Source organism: Maniola hyperantus, chromosome 24 (genome assembly GCF_902806685.2).
Source record: "Maniola hyperantus chromosome 24, iAphHyp1.2, whole genome shotgun sequence".
Lineage (NCBI taxonomy): Eukaryota > Metazoa > Arthropoda > Insecta > Lepidoptera > Nymphalidae > Maniola > Maniola hyperantus.
The window spans coordinates 9,295,704-9,313,599 of NC_048559.1; the positions used below are offsets into that span (position 1 = coordinate 9,295,704).

The following is a 17,896-nucleotide window of genomic DNA, read 5'->3' on the forward strand; positions in this document are numbered from 1 at the left end:
ATTTGGGAACTAATTCAATCAATCATCTCAACTGATCGATGGTCCACTACTGAGCACGGGACTTTGAGAAGGACTTGGCCATAGGTAGTCTACCACGCTGATCGCGTGCGGATTGGCAGACTTCACACTGTTTGAGAACATTATGGAGAATTCTAACAACGGTGTGTTAGCCTGGTGGTTACTACGTCGGAGTCCTAGTCGGGGGGAGCAGGGTTCAATTCTGGGCACCTCTAACTTTTCGGAGCTTTTTTTTAATAGAGATAGCGAGCAAACGAGCAGGCGGGTCATCTGATGTTAAGTGATTACCGCCGCCCATGCACATTTGCAGCACCAGAGGAACCGCCGCTGCGTTGCCGGCCTTTTAGGAATTTGTTGGTCCGACCCTTGAATAACCCCATGTTGTAATCTAGTAGGAACACCGCCGATGGGAGTTGGTTCCACATCACAAAGTTTCACAAAGAAGGATCTGGCGCAGCGGCCGGTCGAAGTGCACCAGACACGCAGGTGGTGACTGGTGAGGGTGAAATTCCCTGCGGTGGCGCGCGTGTGCGTTTTAAGCAAAGGAAAACATCGTAAAGAGACCTGCATGCCTAAGGTATATAGTGTATCTAATTATATTTCCCCGGCACAAAGGCAATTATCCCGGAGCCGGGCGCTCCCCGGGTTGTCGTAAATTCTCATTTCGTCCGCAGCTTATATTTCCCGATGGATTCCCGGAGCTTTCGCTCATATATTCATTCTTAAATAGAATTAGGTGATGAAAAGGAAGTTTATATGTACCTACCTACTATCTATAGTACAGGTATAGGTCGTGTGAGTAATGTGCGTTTTTACTTTAAGCAGTTAATTAACGGTGAAGGAAAACATCGCGAGGAAACCTGCATGCCTGAGAGTTCTCCATAATGTTCTCAAAGGTGTGTGAAGTCTGCCAACCCGCACTTGGTCAGTAAAGGTGCCCACGCACCTGAGCTGCACTGCACTGCACGTCACCTCGCGGCACAGAGTGTCAAAATATTATTTCTGTCATTTTGTATGGGCGCATGTCGCACTAGAGCGGCGCTGCACGGCGCGGCTGGAGACAATATTGTGAAGCGCAGCAGCTCTTAGAAGTATATCCTGAAAGTCCCAATCCCCTTCCCCTCTTCAGTGTCGCTCGTCTTGCGACGTTGTTGCTCGTACGTGAACAGCTATAGAAGTGACGCGCAAGTGATGAGCTTCCGCTTCCTGCAGTTGTAGTGCGATAGTGCGATAGTGCGATAGTGCGATAGTGCGATAGTGCGATAGTGCGATAGTGCGATAGGTGCCGACACGAGCGGTAGAAGTGACGTGCCTTGCAGTGCAGCGCAGCGCAGCTCGGGTGCGTTGGCACCTCAAGGTCTAAACTACGAAGTAGCTAAACCCTTCTTATTATGGAAGTAAACCCAACTATAACAAAATATTCAGTGTCCAAGTGTTGGCGAGCAGTGTCCAAGTGTTGGCGAGCAGTGTCCAAGTGTTGGCGAGCAGTGTCCAAGTGTTGGCGAGCAGTGGTGGGTCGCTCTAGTCTCAGACGCCCTGGTACTGAGACAATGAGGGAACAGAGAGCATTCTTGCTTGCTTCAGCGCAGCATTAAGTGTGAAGCAGCGTCGCTTTGATGCCGCCGCCCGCCGCCCGCCGCCCGCCGCCCGCCGCCCGCCGCCCGCCGCCCGCCGCCCGCCGCCCGCCGCCCGCCGCCCGCCGCCCGCCGCCCGCCGCCCGCCGCCCGCCGCCCGCCGCCCGCCGCCCGCCGCCCGCCGCCCGCCGCCCGCCGCCCGCCGCCCGCCGCCCGCCGCCCGCCGCCCGCCGCCCGCCTCGTCACAAGCCCGAGTGACAACAGGCATATGATATCACTCACGACATCCGTTCTGTATATACACCATGAATTCTGACACAGAAACCAGGTTATGAATTTAAATCCAAACACGTTTTCTTCATTCAAGTGAAATTTGAAACCTTGTGTAAAATTTCTGCTTTTTAAGCGATTTTTTTTTTAAATGTGATAATAACAATTGAATGATCTTAGTTTTTGTTTCATTACAGGATTAATAGCTATCTTGCATTAAATTAACAACCATCTACTTTACCATGCAATGGAATTATTAAAAAAAACCGGCCGAATTGAGAACCACCTCCTTTTTGGAAGTCGGTTAAAAAAGCCGAGGGTAGGAATATGTGTAAAACAGCAATTGCACCGCAAATAGTCAATTTTCAAAATAACTTTATGAGGTGGCTCAGGCATCAATATTTATATTTGAAAAAAAAATCAATACAATGCCAAAATCTAAGCATTCAATTTCAAGCGCATAATTGTGTGTATTATTTACCTCCTTAGGGGTCAAATTTTTGAAAATTCTTTCTTAGCGGATGCCTACGCCATAAGCCAAATTACCGCTTGATCCGTCCAGTAGTTTGAGCTGTGCGTTGATAGATCAATCTTTTCCTTTTATATATTTAGACTACCGCTTAGTCAAATAAAGGGGCCAGTACTTAAGTATTATCTTCAAAACGCGCAGTCAACCTATTCTAGCAAAAAATGTAACAGGCAGCATTTCGTTAGAGGAAATTTTAATTGGAAAACATCCAACATGGTGGATGCGGCGCCGTTCGTCAGCGGCAATGCTGATTAGTTGCGAGCTTGCATACAATTAAACGGAGAACGGCACGTTTATAACCCTACCCTCTTTCTTTTTAAACTAGCAAGTATGTGGAATAAGATCTTCTTGAAATCAAATAGCGGAAGTTACTTTCCAGTGTCAAGAGGAAGCTGTCTTTTGCAAGATTTATTAAGTAGGTACTAGTGGACACTGGGCTTTACAATCATGTCGGAACGCCCTTTACCTAATTAGACGTACAGTTATGTATGTACGTGGACCTCAAGCTTACCTAATTATCTCTAATCTTACTAATCTACTGCTAGATTTGTTATTTGGTAGAGTAAGATCTTCTACCCTGTGTAACCCTCTCTAGTCTCTGACGATAGCCGGAAGCGACGGGTTAACGTGCTCTTAATGTCCAAACTCCAATATTGGTGGACATTTTAAGTGCTCGTCCGTTATAAAAGCGCTTGCTCTAAGAATGTAAGCGATACATCCTATGAAATATTATACTCTTTGAAGCTTCAATAGAAAGGTATAAATGTGAAGTTATATGCTACCCACAAATCACAATGCTATCGGAGATAATCGGCTACGGACCGAGCTGTCGCGGCTGCGGCTTATAACTCGTTATAAGATTCAGAGTGTAGTTAACGGCCGAAACACCTCTACCTGTTTAGGTAAGGATCTTCTTCTTCTCAAATACGGGCAGCCCAACAAGCCGCAGCCGCGACAGCTCGGTCCGTAGCCGATTGAGCCTCAATAGCTCAACCGGTATAGGAGTGGACTGAAAACCGAAAGGTCGACGGTTCAAATCCCGCCCGTTGAACTATTGTCGTGCCTACTCCTAGCACGGGCCTGACGCTTAGTTGGAGAGGAAAGGGGAATATTAGTCATTTAATATGGCTAATATTCTTTAAAAAAAAAAAGAAACTATTCCTGACTTTCTATACCAACAAATAAAATCGAAGTGCCTGTATGTTTGAACGGGCTAATATTCGGAACGGCTGAACCTATTTTGTCGGGTTTTTACAGACAAGTAGAGGAATAACCAAGGAGTAACTACCATAGGCTATTTTTTTTAACTGACTTTCAAAAAAGGAGGAGTTGTGTTTTTCTACCTATGTGCACCGAAATCTCCCGAGATTTCTGAACCGATTTGCATATTTTTTTAATCAATATAGAAACTTTGTGACATTGACCCATAAAAAATTGGATTGTTTGTTCATGGGCTGTCATCATAGACCTTGTCATAGTTATATAATATATATATATATATATATATAACAATTTCAATCCATGTGACGTCACACTCGGAATCAACATGGCGGCTATGGTATCATGCGTTTTGTATAGGTATATTTGTAAGTAATATACTTATAAGTCAATGAGAACAGATAAAAAAGTGAAATCTCTAAAATGAATTGTGAAATTCAAATAATTTTATATTTTGATGAAATGAACATTTTTCGATTGCTTATTATATCTTGTTTATACATTTTTGATCGTTTGGTGTAAAATACCGTATTCTCGACACTATCTCAGCCGTAGATAGCTATAGGTAGGCATATATAGCCACAGCCGGCACCTGGCGCTGGAGAAGTGCCAAATGCGCTGCAACGTGCAACGTGAAGCCAATACATAGGGCTTCTTTGTTTTGTTACCTTCGTCTACTGCTCTACTACGTCTACTTACTAGGACACACTTCCAAATGGTTCCGTGTGAGCAAACCACTTTTAATTATATTATCATGGATTTATGGAATTACTAGCTTATGCTCGCGACTTCTTCCGCGTGGACTACAAAATTTCAAACCCCTATTTAACCCCCTTAGGAGTTGAATTTTCAAAAATCCTTTCTTAGCGGATGCCTACGTCATAATAGCTATCTGCATGCCAAATTTCAGCCCGATCCGTCCAGTAGTTTGAGCTGTGCGTTGATAGATCAGTCAGTCAGTCAGTCAGTCAGTCAGTCAGTCAGTCAGTCAGTCAGTCAGTCACCTTTTCCTTTTATATATATAAGATTATGATGATGATGATCATAAAGGCGAAAGCGCTCTTGTTTGGTTCGTCCTTCAGTCAAGTCGCAACGGAGCAACGTATCGACGTGATATTATTTTGCATCTAATAATATAGATTAAGACCTAATACCTATAAGTAGAGTTGTTATTTTGTGTTGTTATTGAGTGGAATAAGGCAACTTTTTATCTCGAAAAATCAATCTGGCAAGGAATTTCTCAGTCGTAGAACACGTAAGGTAAAGTGTACCCACTGAGTGCACCTGCGCTTGTGCACACATTTGTGGTGGTTTGCTCGGTAGGTAGTTGAGGCGGCCAGTCTCAAGTTGAGACTGGCCGCAGTGGCTGAAAATTCAGCCCAGATGTGCAGTACCTACTATGCTCAAAAAATGTTATTAAAATACAGAGCTATTTTCCCTCACGATCTATAATATAAATGTCGCCGGCTCAATGAAAAATGCATAACTTTTATCGCGCTTTATAACGTTCTCCTTTTCTCAGGAGACTCTGTAGCTGACGGGGCAAAATTAATGCTCCTACCTACTTAGTTATTTACACAAGAAATGAGCCCGTATATTGAGGTACCCGGCTGAAGGGTTATAAACTTAGCTACGAGCGTTTAGCTACGAATTTAGGAATTGGGCGTACTTAGGTATAAACTTCTGTAGAAAAGCCGTAGCCAGGGGGAAAATCCCCTCCGAAATCCCAGATAAAAGGAAATTACTTTTGAAATCTAGATATATAAAATGAAAAGGCGACTGACTGACTGACTGACTTTTATATATTTCGCGGCTTCATTCTGAGAAAATATAAGCTATTTAACGGATGACCCGTGAAAAGGTAAACTGTCTATATAAATCTGATTGACTGACTTAAATATACATATATTGACGCACAGCCTAAACCGCTGGTCCTAGAGATTTGAAGGGTGTGTCCTGTCATAAACTCTTTATTCCCTTTTTCGATATCTTTTTATAGGTATTTAGGTTAACCCTGAAACTGAATCTCGCGTGTCTTATTAAGATGTCCCAGATCGCTACACAAAAACATCTCATTTATATAAATTACGTACCTACCTACGGAATAAACGTTCGGCGTCGTATAAGGACCACATTTGTGACCCCAGCCCCTCGCAGAGATCGTCCCCGGATACAATGGAGCGGAAACATTGCCGCAACATCAGCTACTCAGTATAATGAGATTGTAGCAGAGGTCCAATGCCATGTCAGCGTTTTCGTCTCAAAGATAATATTTCCCAAAATAACTATAACTAAATATATATGTTGGAAGCTGTGGTAGCCTAGTGGTTAGGACGTCCGCCTTCCAATTGGAGGTCGGGAGTTCGATCCCGGGCACGCACCTCTAACTTTTCGGATCTATGTGCGTTTTTAAGTAAGTAATTAAAATATTACTTGCTTTAACGGTGAAGGAAAACATCGTGAGGAAACCTGCATGCCTGAGAGTTCTCCATAATGTTCTCAAAGGTGTGTGAAGTCTGCCAATCCGCACTTGGCCAGCGTGGTAGACTATGGCCAAAACCCTTCTTACTCTGAGAGGAGACCCGTGCTCTGTAGTGAGCCGGCGATGGGTTGATCATGATAATAAATAAAATCATTTATTTCCACCAAATACAAAATCATATTTTTGTTAGTATTGACACGTAGTGCGTGAGTGCGTGTGTGTGGGGGTGTAAGTGAATGAGCATGTATAAGTGTGCATAGGTGAGTGTCTTTGTATATGTTTGTGTACATAATATTATGATGATGATGAAATATGTATTTCAAATTCGAAATAAGGAGGAATTAAGCAGTGGTGGCCTAGTGGTTACCAGCCGTACTCAGAGTCGCCTAATCGTCACTTAAGTTTAGTTAAAACGGGGACAGAGCTCTATCTCTCACATAAATCTGTCTCGTTTTAACTCAATCTTAAGTAACGATTAGCGACTCCGAGTACGGCGGTAAGACTTGGTCAGGGGTCCGGCCCGGCCCCTGACTACTGATCGATCCCCGGTCCGTCCGGGGACCCCGCAATTTAATATAACTCTACACAAAAGTTAAGTAGACCTAGATATTTAGCAAAGGTACCTTATACTTATACGACGTCAGTAGGTATTTACACTTAAAATAAATCCTACAATACTAATCCTACAACCAAAATAACGATTTCAAATCTTCAAACTTTTCAAGAAAATAGAAAGAGAAGTTGGGCTTTATTTCACTCACACATGTACAGCACACTTATAATAATGGTTATGGTGGCCAATGCTACCAACGTTATAGGTAACTTTCTCGACTAGTTATTTTTGTAGTCGAATCTAGTCGAATTAATATTATTTTATTTTTACGAAGGAGTTTGCTTATTTCTCAGCATCTTGACATTAATTGCCTCCACCTGGACACATTCTCCAACATCCAGCACAATGTCATAGTTAATATTATTTCGATTTCTCAATCGATTGAATTTCGCGTCTAGAGTTTTTGGTAATATCGAGTGTACACTGGCCTTATAATACTTCCCGTCATTACGCATCACTACGTTCGACCATAGACAGCGTGTTTTGACAAAAGTTTTGACCGTGATAAAAATGACGAGCCCTACAAATTAATTAGAAAATTAAAATCTAGTGATTTTTCAAATATGACTGTGTGGCGAAAACTCGACAATGAGGACTGCTACGCCGTCGGTAAGTTCCTGTTTAAATGTTTCCGTAATTACTAAGAAATCAGAAAATTAGTGTTACACAGTTCGACAGGATCCCACCCGCAGAGAAAGATAAATATAAACATTGTCTCACGTTTGTAACTTCTACGTTAAAGTATGAAAGTCTAAAAAGCCCCGTGTTATTACAGAAAACAACAATTTTTAATGCCCCTCCCAGAACTTAAGTCCATTGGTAACAATTAACTTGATTTGTTAGTTAATTGTCATGACGTACCTACGTATTGTTGTGATTTTTTATCAGCAGTAGCTAAGTACCTAATATTTTAATAATCATTTAGGTACTTAATTAATTAAAACATGCAATGTGTATTTGACTTTCGCTCATTTATATGATGTAGACTGTATAAATAATTCATCTTAAATGTGAAATGTTTATCTCACTTTTAGATATCTAGAAAATGTTTTATTTTTTTATTAATCAATACTTATAATAAAATAAACAATATATGATTGTTTTTGTAAACCTAGAAACAAGGCAGAAACAGAGACTGTAAAATAAAATATGTTCTTAAGATTTCTTGTATAAACTGAATTTTAATAGATTAATCAGATATTGTGGTAGCGCTCTTTAGGAAAGGCTTAGGTTTAACAGTGGACATCGGGAAACTGAGATGATGGATCACAGTTTACTTTGAGATAAACTGCTAGTTTAGTAAGCATTTCCCACTAGGAAGAACCAATAAGAAACTTATCAGAAACTCTTAAAAAATCATTACCATAAATGCAAAAGTATCCCTTTCTGGTATGATGCAGTGTAAAGCTTTAATTTAGAGCCTCAATAGTTCAACGGTTAAAGGAGCGGACTGAAAACTGAAAGGTCGTCAGTTCAAACCCCACCCGTTGCACTATTGCCGTACCTACTCCTAGCACAAGCTTTGCGCTTAATTGGAGGGGAAAGGGGAATATTAGTCAGCCTGATAAACTTGGCTAATATTCTTAATAAAAAAAACTGACATTCCTTCTAGGTTAGTCTGTTTCCATGTAAGATGGCATCACTATTTACCATTCTTATTGATCACATTCAAGGACTATCTTATCTAAATCTAAATATATAAAAAAACACAGCTCAAACTACTGGACGGATCGGACTGAAATTTGGTATGCAGATAGCTATTATGACATAGGCATCTCCTAAGAAAGGATTTCTGAAAACTCAACCCCTAAGGGGTTGACATAGGGGTTTGAAATTTGCGTAGTCCACGTGGACGAAGTGGCGAGCGTAAGCTAGTCAATAATAAAAATGAAATGTATATGGCAGGCTGACTTAACTGTGTATGTAGTCAGTAGTGATACAAGTACAGATTGCCCAAACTCAATACATTATTGTGTAATGTAAAGGGTGTGTGTTGTACAATGGTGATGGGTTGACTCACACAGTGTATAAATACTCTCTCATACAGATTCACTGATAACCTGGATCAAGACATCATTCTTTACGGTCCAGTATGAGACAATTTATTTTAAAAATAAGTTGTAGTTACTTAAAGATTGCCATGTAACAAAGTCTGCAAATGTGGATGTAATCTATTTCAAATCACTGAACTGTTGATGTAAGGTTGCCACTTTTCTAGGAATGTAGGGTTGTCACTTTTCTAGGAATGTAGGGTTGCCACTTTTCTAGGAATGTAGGGTTGCCACTTTTCTAGGAATGTAGGGTTGCCTCTTTTCTAGGATTTTTGTAAACATAGTAGGCATTTGAGAAAATTTGGTACAGAGATAGCTTGCATTTCTGGAACTGTTCTGGAAAATCAAGAGAAATTTCACTGAATTTAAAAAACCTAAACAACATTGCTGGCATCATCTCTACTCTGGAGTCTATATCTATACTAATATTATAAACTAGATGATGCCCCCGACTTCGTCCGCGTGGATTTAGGTTTTGTAAAATCCCGTGGGAACTCTTTAATTTTCCGGGATAAATAGTAGCCTATGTCCTTCCCCGGAATGTAAGCTAACTCTGTACCAAATTTCATCAAAATCGGTTGAACCGTTGGGCCGTGAAAAGCTAGCGGACAGACAGACAGACAGACACACTTTCGCATTTATAATATTAGTATGGATGTGGAAGCGTGTTTGTTTGTTTGTCCGCCATACCTTAACTAAGCAACCAATCAACTTGATTTTTGGTACAGAAATAATAGAAAAGACGCAGAGTAACACAGGCTACTATTTAAACGGCAACAGAAATACATCATCTGTGAAAATGTCAACTGTCTAATTATCACGGTTCAACAGCATGTTGATAGACGGATAGACAGCGCAGTCTTAGTAATGGGTTCCGTTTTACCTTTTGGATACGGAATCCTAAAAATGATGTCAAAGGCCTTCCGGTTTGCCCGCAGGTCGCACCGCACTGCGAAACTCGGCGATATTTCTTGTACAAATTCATTCATATCCCAATTGCGAATTTTAAATTGCCAATGCACATTAATTAAATGATGTGACAGAATTGCGATATATACATCGCGCAGTTTGTCGCAGCGCAGCGCAGCGCAGGGACTCGGGTGATTTATTTAGGGTAAGCCCGCACGCTCATTTTTTACCGCACAATTTTATCTGCAGAATTCTGTGACATGAAATATACGCACTTGCGAAAAAAATGAAGGCTTAGCCTTTCAATTTTTTAACAATATGTAATAGATATAGGTTGGTATGATAAGAGGAGACGACACTTGCAAGTTGCAACCCAACACCGAGATGCGGGGCTCTTGAAAACCAGTTTTTAGTATAATTCTAGAGCTACGAGTATGTCATAAGTACTTGGGTGTGCATCACATAACCCTACACATAAGACTAATAAGCGATGTTGGCCCACACGTACCTACACGCCTGCCACGTCTAGCTCAGGCAATAGGCAATAGGCGTGCAGGTTTCCCCACGATGTTATCCTTCACCGTCAAAGCAAGTGAAAAGTTAGAGATGCGTACTGAGGATCCTTGCGGGCAACCTGCCCAATGGCCACCATATCCCTCCCGACTGAATTGTGGCCACGGAGGCCAATCTCCGTACAGATGACCCAACTGATATTATAGTGCACAAGTGCACTCTCTGTTCCCTCACTCTCATAGCCCGATGCGGCGGAAATCTGACACGACCGAAGGGAGATCAGGCGCTCCGAGGCACGGGGCCAACTCCGCAACTCCGGGCTAGCTAGTATCTACTGAGAGTTTCTTAACAGAAAACCCAATATCTGTTTTTGGCCCGAACCGAGACTCGAACCCATGACCTCGTCACCCGCAATCGAACCCGCTAGCTACTCGACCATCGAGCCAGTAAACTACATAGAACATATAATGCACACGTCATATGTTGATAGCGATGGTATGCAACACATACGCGCGCGCCAGCACTTGTTTCCTGTTACATTTCCTTGTTGGAGCTCGTAGTATTGTACTAGAGACTATTGTGTGACGGAACGACTACTTCGTATTATAATGATCGTTTGAACACACTTGTATAATAGTTTTTTTTCTTTTACTGATGACAATGGACGGACGACATCAGACGAGTCGCAAAGATCGACCGCTGGGCGGCGCAAGAAGTGCCTACAAGAGACCTATGTATATCCAGCTGTGGACGTCTATCGGTCGATGATGATGATGATGAAGAAGTCTTCTCAACGACAGTGCTCTTTGAGTTCTGTCCAGTGGAGGGATCGAACTCCCGACACCCAGAATGCGCTCTTAACCACTAGGCTATCACCACTTTAAAATACTCTACGTAATATCAATTAAGTATACTTGTAAAACTAAGTAAGCGTGTGTGTGTGTGTGTGTGTGTGTGTGTGTGTGTGTGTGTGTGTGTGTGTGTGTGTGTGTGTGTGTGTGTGTGTGTGTGTAAGCTTGTGAAAAGATCAATTATTATCATTATTTAGGTACAGTACGCGGCAGAAAATAATGTACATCGACCTTTAGAAAGAGATAGCGGTTTCGTAGAGCGTTGTCTTGTTGAGACTGACAAAACGACACATAGTGACAGAGACAATGCTCTATAAAGCCGAAATCTCATTCTAAAGGTCGAAGTAGAATATTTCTTGCCGGCTAGTGTATATATCTATTGATTAAATGTTCCTTTGAAAATAATTGTCGGTACCCTAAACCCTAGGTATGTACCCGATCAGTGGTATCAACTATCAGTCGATGCAGCGATCGTCGCGTTATCCTTATCAGCGGCAGTTGCCCAAACGTTTATCGCGCTTATCTGTTTGATCCCAACTTTGGGAATCCCACTACCGGATATTGTTCGACAATAAACAACGTCATTCCCACGTCTCGAAGGATCTACTTTTACAGCGACTTGAAAAAAAGAGGCTTTCAATTCGATGCATATTTTTTTTGGCAGTGCTACCCTACTCTTGCTCTATGACTTCGTCAAATTGAAACTTTTCAAATTCCAAAAACAGGTTAGCCCTTGACTGCGATGTCACCTGCTGATAAGTGATGATGGAAGGGGTACGACGGTTTTATTGAACTCGTACCCCTCATCGGGTTCTACTCGGCATCGTACCGGAACACCAAAAGACAAAATTCCTCGGATTCCATAGAGTATGGATGCTCTTCCGGATTTCATTTTCCGCGCCAATTTACAATATTGGGACCAAAAGACGAGTTAGCCTTCCACCAGGCCCTCCATCTCACATATCTCATCACTAGCTGATGCCTGCGACTTCTTCCGCGTGGAATTAGGTTTTTTAAAAATCCCGTGGGAACTCTTTGATTTTCCGGGGAAAAAGTAGCCTACGTCATTCTCCAGGTCTTTATCTCCATTCAATCACGTCAATCCGTTGTAAGGTTGCGACGTGATTGAAGGACAAACCAACAAACAAACACTCGCATTTATAATAAGGGTACTGATTTAATGGATGCTTCAAAGTGTACGATAATAATGACATGTTCGGTGCTAGGGGCCGTGTGTCGGTCTGTCTGTCCCAGGCCACGCGCTCCCCACCTGAGGAAGTTCAATTATGAGCGGCAGTCGAAACGCGGCCCGTTCACATTGGCCGGTTTGTGCGGATAATTGATTGCCGACGTGTAGCCCGTGTAGGAGGCCTACCGGTGCTTTACATGCTCATAAGTGCCGTGATAGCCTGGTGGTTAAGATGGCCGTCTTTCATTCGGAAGAGCGAGGGTTCGATCCCGAGCAGCACCTCTAACTTTGACGGTGAAGCAAACCAATTAAAAAAAAAATGGCGAACAAACGAGCAGGCGGGTCTCACCTGATGTGATTACCGCCGCCCATTAACATTTTACTGCAAATGTTCCTTCCAGAGGAACCGCCAATGCGGTGCCGGCCTCCAGGAGTCAGTCGGTCCGCCCGTTGACTAACCCCTTGTTGTAATGCAATGGGAGCGCCGCCGAAGGGAGTTGACTCCACAGTTTGCAAGCGCGCAAACCTGTATGCATGTGATGTCTCCACACCTAATGTTTTTAAAAGTATGTGAAGTGTGCCAATCCGCACTTGGCCAGCGTGGTGGACTATGACCTAAACCATTCTCATTATAAGAGGTAATCCGTGCAATGGGCTGATGATGTTTGACTTTCGCAATCATCTCTTACTCGCTAAAGTCCATATAGCCACATTATTTGCGCGCCAAAGACATTACTTACTCTATTCCCTCACTCTCATGGTGCAGAGATGAGGAGCTGCACGCAGTAGTTGCTCAGTTGCAGTGGCGTCACTACACAGTACACTATGAACATTGTACGATGTATCGGGCAGGGCAGGTGCAGAGCTTGACTTCTGAATCTAATAGACAAGGACTTTTTAATTAGACATAACTTGTTTAACATTAAACGTTGTTTAAAAGCTTACGAATCTAATTTAAATTCAAGAATTTTCAGTCAAATAGTGTAGTTAGCTATTTTGAATTAATGTTTGAAATAAAAAGATATTTATTCAAAATAAATCTTTACAAGCACTTTGTATCTACCACTAGTTAAAGTCCTAAACGATCAAAAAACTCTAATTAGTTCAAGGTTGTTTAGTTAGGTCGCTTGAAGCTGCTATTTGCTACATTTAGGTACCTACACACATAATTTTAAGTAACACTTTGCCCGTACCTATCTCGGCAGATAACTCATGTCAATACCATACATATCATACATGTTAATTATGCTTTTATTTGTATTTATTTCTTTGCCTTTCTATTACCTTTATATAAAACGGCAAGTTTTAAGATTTTTAATTACACGCCATACTCTTACAAATACTCATACACGCCATACACACAATGACTATTTTTTAGCTCCGTTCAATCGAACTCATCCTGTCAATCACAGATGTTGGTGAGGACTGTTAAGCTCGTGCACGTCACTCTTGTTGGTCCCAGCAGAATACCAGCGCTCAGGTTTTATTCTTAAAACCTGCAGCATTAATGCTGAGCTGGGGCCATTTCATCTTGTGCCAAGTGGGTGCAAGAACTAATTTTAGATTAAATTAATTATTAAATACTTCTTATTATCTACTAACTACTACCTACTAACCATTAATTTTAAGTTTGTTTGTACCTACCTTAGGCATAAGATGAATAAACTAGTTTTCTTTCTTCTTCTTTCTTTCTTTCTTTCTAGTTCGGACGTCGCTCTTTTCAAATTAGAGCCTCAATAGCTGAACGGGTAAAGGAGTGGACTGACAACCGGAAGGCCGACGGTTCAAACCCCGCCCGTTGCACTATTGTCGTACCTACTCCTAGCACAAGCCTGACGCTTAGTTGGAGAGGAAAGGGGAATATTAGTCATTTAACATGACTAAAAAATAAAAAATGTATACCTTGTATAAAAGCAATTGCAGTGTCATTGCTGAAGCGAGCTGCAGGTCAAATCCGTGCTGGTTTTATCATTTACATAATCTTCGATTGTGTAATATGCTTTTTTCAGCTACTTTTGATAGATCTTTGAACTTGTGTAAAGGCAAGTCTAAAATGCGGAGTTTTGCTAAGCATTCCCACAAGTCACTATCGAACCATTCTGGAGGCGGAGCGTGGTTGGTTATTCAGTGTCAGTTCTGTGAGAGTCCCGTGTCTGTGGCGACGCCATAGTACGCACAAGTGTCGTTTTCGGCGCGGCGTTGATTCACTCCAAATGCCATTGTGCCGTATTCATTATTCATTACTTCATTATTTATTGTTGACTAGCTTATTGCCGCGACTTCGTCCGCATGGATTTAGATTTTCAAAAATCCTGTGCTAACTCTTATGATTTTTCGGGACTTTGTCTATGCAGATTTAAACTCTTTAGAAATCCCCTGGAAACTTTTTGTTTTTCCGTGACCAAAAAGTAGCCTATTCCTTTCGCGGAATTCAAGCTCTCTTCGTCGAAATCAGTTAAAAATATATGGCGGGTCGTCGCCACTCCGATTGCCATCTCGACCTGTCCCATACTATCATAGATAGGTCGCGATGAACTGGTAGACCGACAGACATTTATAATTACCAATATTATAATGCTATGCTGTAGGTAATTCTCGTTCGTCGTCTCTTTAAGTAAAACGTTTAAGTATCCAGAGATTTTTCTCGGTGACTGAAAAAACCATTTTTGCGGCCATATTTTTGATCCCATCGAGGAGCAAAATATAATACAGTGCGCGGCAGAAAATAATGTTCGTCCCTTCACAAAGAGATTTGGCTTTGGATTGAGCGTTGTCTTCTGTAACATATTGTCATGACGTTTTGTCAACGACAGAGACAATGCTCCACAAATCCGCTATCTCCTTCTAAAGATCGATGTACATTATTTTCTATCGCATACCTACGTAACTGCATAAGTTCCCATTACCAAAACAAACAAAACAATGTGGAGCAACAAGACGACGCGCGACGCCGCAGCAGATGGCCAACAATTACTTAGCGACCAACAGACGGACGCCGCAGCAGATGGCCAGTAATTACTTAGCGACCAACTTATTCATTACATCCTCTACTTACTGACGACAATATTCGTCTGGATCATACGTCATAATATACACATACACACACACACACACACAGTTCCTTGAATCGTGGAATCTGCAATGCGTGCCGATATGGTAGGGACGAACCTTTTTTTAATTCAGATACGAGTTAGCCCTCGACTGCAATCTCACTTGCTCGGACTTAACATTGAGTTGAAACAAAATAAATTTATGTGAGAGATATAGCTGTCTCGTTTTAGCTCTGTCTCAAGTCTAAGCTAAGTCAGAGTGCGCTGTATAGATCTCACCCTGAGAGGAGAGCCGTCATCCCGTCATAGGGAAAAGCTCAGGTTATCTTTGTATTTTGTTTGTTTCGAAGAGTGTAGGCAAAGGGCCGACATGCTAACACCTATCTGGCACACTGCCTCATTTTGTGTCAAAGTGCCTGTCGCGTGAACACAATCATAAACTTGTGCTGCTGTAATATGGACCATGTGTTATCTCGTCAGATTCAGGACGCGCACGCGAGCGGGACGACGCTATCGTGCCGTATAGTCGCGTCCCTTTCTCGGCGAAATTAATTTAGACGGCGATATTGCTCGGGTCAGATACTTCATACTATGCACATCATAATTAGGTTACGTAATTAATTCAAGTTATCTAAGTGTTATCAGTTAAGTGATTGGTGGTTTAGTTTGGCTGAAAATTATGTGAATCCCGTGACTTCTTTCGCGTGGATGTAGGTTCTTTAAAAATCCCGCGGGAACTCTTTTATTTTCTGGGATAAAAGTAGCCTATGTGTTAATCTAAATATATAACAAGAAAAGGTGACTGACTGACTGACTGACTGACTGACTGATCTATCAACGCACAACTGAAACTACTGGACGGATCGAGCTGAAATTTGACATGCAGATAGCTATTATGACGCAGACATCTGCTAACAAAGGATTTTCAAAAATTCAACCCATAAGAGGGTGAAATAGGGGTTTGGTGTAGTGGACGCTGACGAAGTAGCGAGCATAAGCTAGTTCAAAAACTTGAAAAAACATTTGTCGTTTATTGCATTGTGAAATCATGATTTTAATAAACCACCGCTATAAAAACAATCACATCATTTTATGACTGCAGTCCAAGATCCTATTTGTCATAAAGCCGTGGATCCAAACGCTGTGCCCTGTATGGTGGACAGTGGACTATGGCTGATGGCACACCACATAGCGTCGACCGGTAAACGCGAGCCAAGTCTCAGCACTACAAGGAAACTCACATTATGGCCATCGTTTCCGCTGCGTGATAAAATACAATAACGGTTGTAACACATAATTAATATCTTACCCATTGTGTTAAACATTATAATTCAAAACAAAGGCCCACAATATTATGTTATGTTAGAATGTGATCAAATCTGTATCAGCCTGCACTGTCCCACGTGTGGGCAAAGGCCTCCCTCGGATCCTTCCGCCATTCCCTATTCCGTGCCTCTTCAGGCAACTTATGTAATTTATCACGCCAATGTCACCTCGGCCTACCACGCTGGCGTTGATGATTCTGGGGAGTCCAGAAAGAAACAGATTTTGCCCATAAGTTATCTGACATACGGCACACGTGACCTGCCCAGTCCCATTTGAGTAAAGCGGCTGCAAGGCCAACGTAAGCTATTCGCGTTTTGGAACGTATAGCAGAATTCCTATCGTCTTAACAGCTTATTTTAGCTCTTTTTGTTTTAATGTCTAGGAGTCAGAGCCGATCGATTGAGCAATGATATTATATTTCATTACAAATCAAATCATTTATTTGCACGATCAAATGATCGTGCAAATAAATGATTTGATTTGATTTGATTTTGCCCACAGCTGTATATAACTTCAACTCGAGTAAACCGTTCCACTTGCCGCTGGCAGTGGGAGAGCTGGTGCACCTGGAGAGGGAGACGGCGCTATGGTACTGGGGCAGCAGCTTGCGCAGAGACGCGAGCGGCGCCTTCCCGAAGCGATATGTGACCATACGCGACTGCAATGTGGACAGGTAACAGTTCCAAACAGTTCCATTTGCCGCTAGTTCCACTGGTTCATCTGCAGAGAGACGCTGCAATAATTGGTACCGGGGCAGCAGACTTTAGAAGATCTTTCGCTACAGCTGAAATATCAACATCATCATAATCAACCGCTAGCCGTCCACTGGGTCCACATAGGTCTCTTGTAGAGTCTTCCACACGCCATGATCTTGCATATGCAATTGGAAGGTATTAGAGATGATTTATGCTAAATCGTGCCGGGTCCGAGCCGTGCCGCGTCCGAGGCACCAGATTGGGAATTAGTATGAGGTCACTTCAGTCCGTGCCGTGTCCGAGTCACCAGAGCCTCGTTTGTGTTAAGTTTCTTCATTCAAAATTGCAATCCGTAGATCGTCTGCGCGTCGGATGTGTCACGGCTCGGGCCCGGAGCGGTCTAGCAAAAATCATCCCTTATACATTTATGTAGAGTAGGAATAACACCGGACCCAATATACTTCCTTGCGGAACGCCACTATTATTGGGTCTTCATGTAGATCCAAAGGCAAGTTGTTCAAAGTTTTGAATTTTTGTGGCTAGCTTGAGCTAGTTAGAGCGTAAGTAGCTTGGTAACCAGTCACCTACCTACCTTACCTCTCATACCA

General features: G+C 42.3%; 1 protein-coding gene across 1 annotated transcript in view; it reads left to right on the forward strand.

The window, feature by feature from the left end:
* Nucleotides 1-7,171: 7,171 nt before the first annotated feature.
* The window catches only part of mbc (myoblast city), a 46,928-nt gene continuing 36,203 nt past the window's right edge, over nt 7,172-17,896 (forward strand). Inside the window, exons 1-2 of the mRNA XM_069506788.1 lie at nt 7,172-7,313; nt 17,095-17,266. Coding sequence (XP_069362889.1) covers nt 7,268-7,313; nt 17,095-17,266 — 218 coding nt within the window. The 5' untranslated portion in view covers nt 7,172-7,267. The remainder of the gene's footprint in view (nt 7,314-17,094; nt 17,267-17,896) is intronic.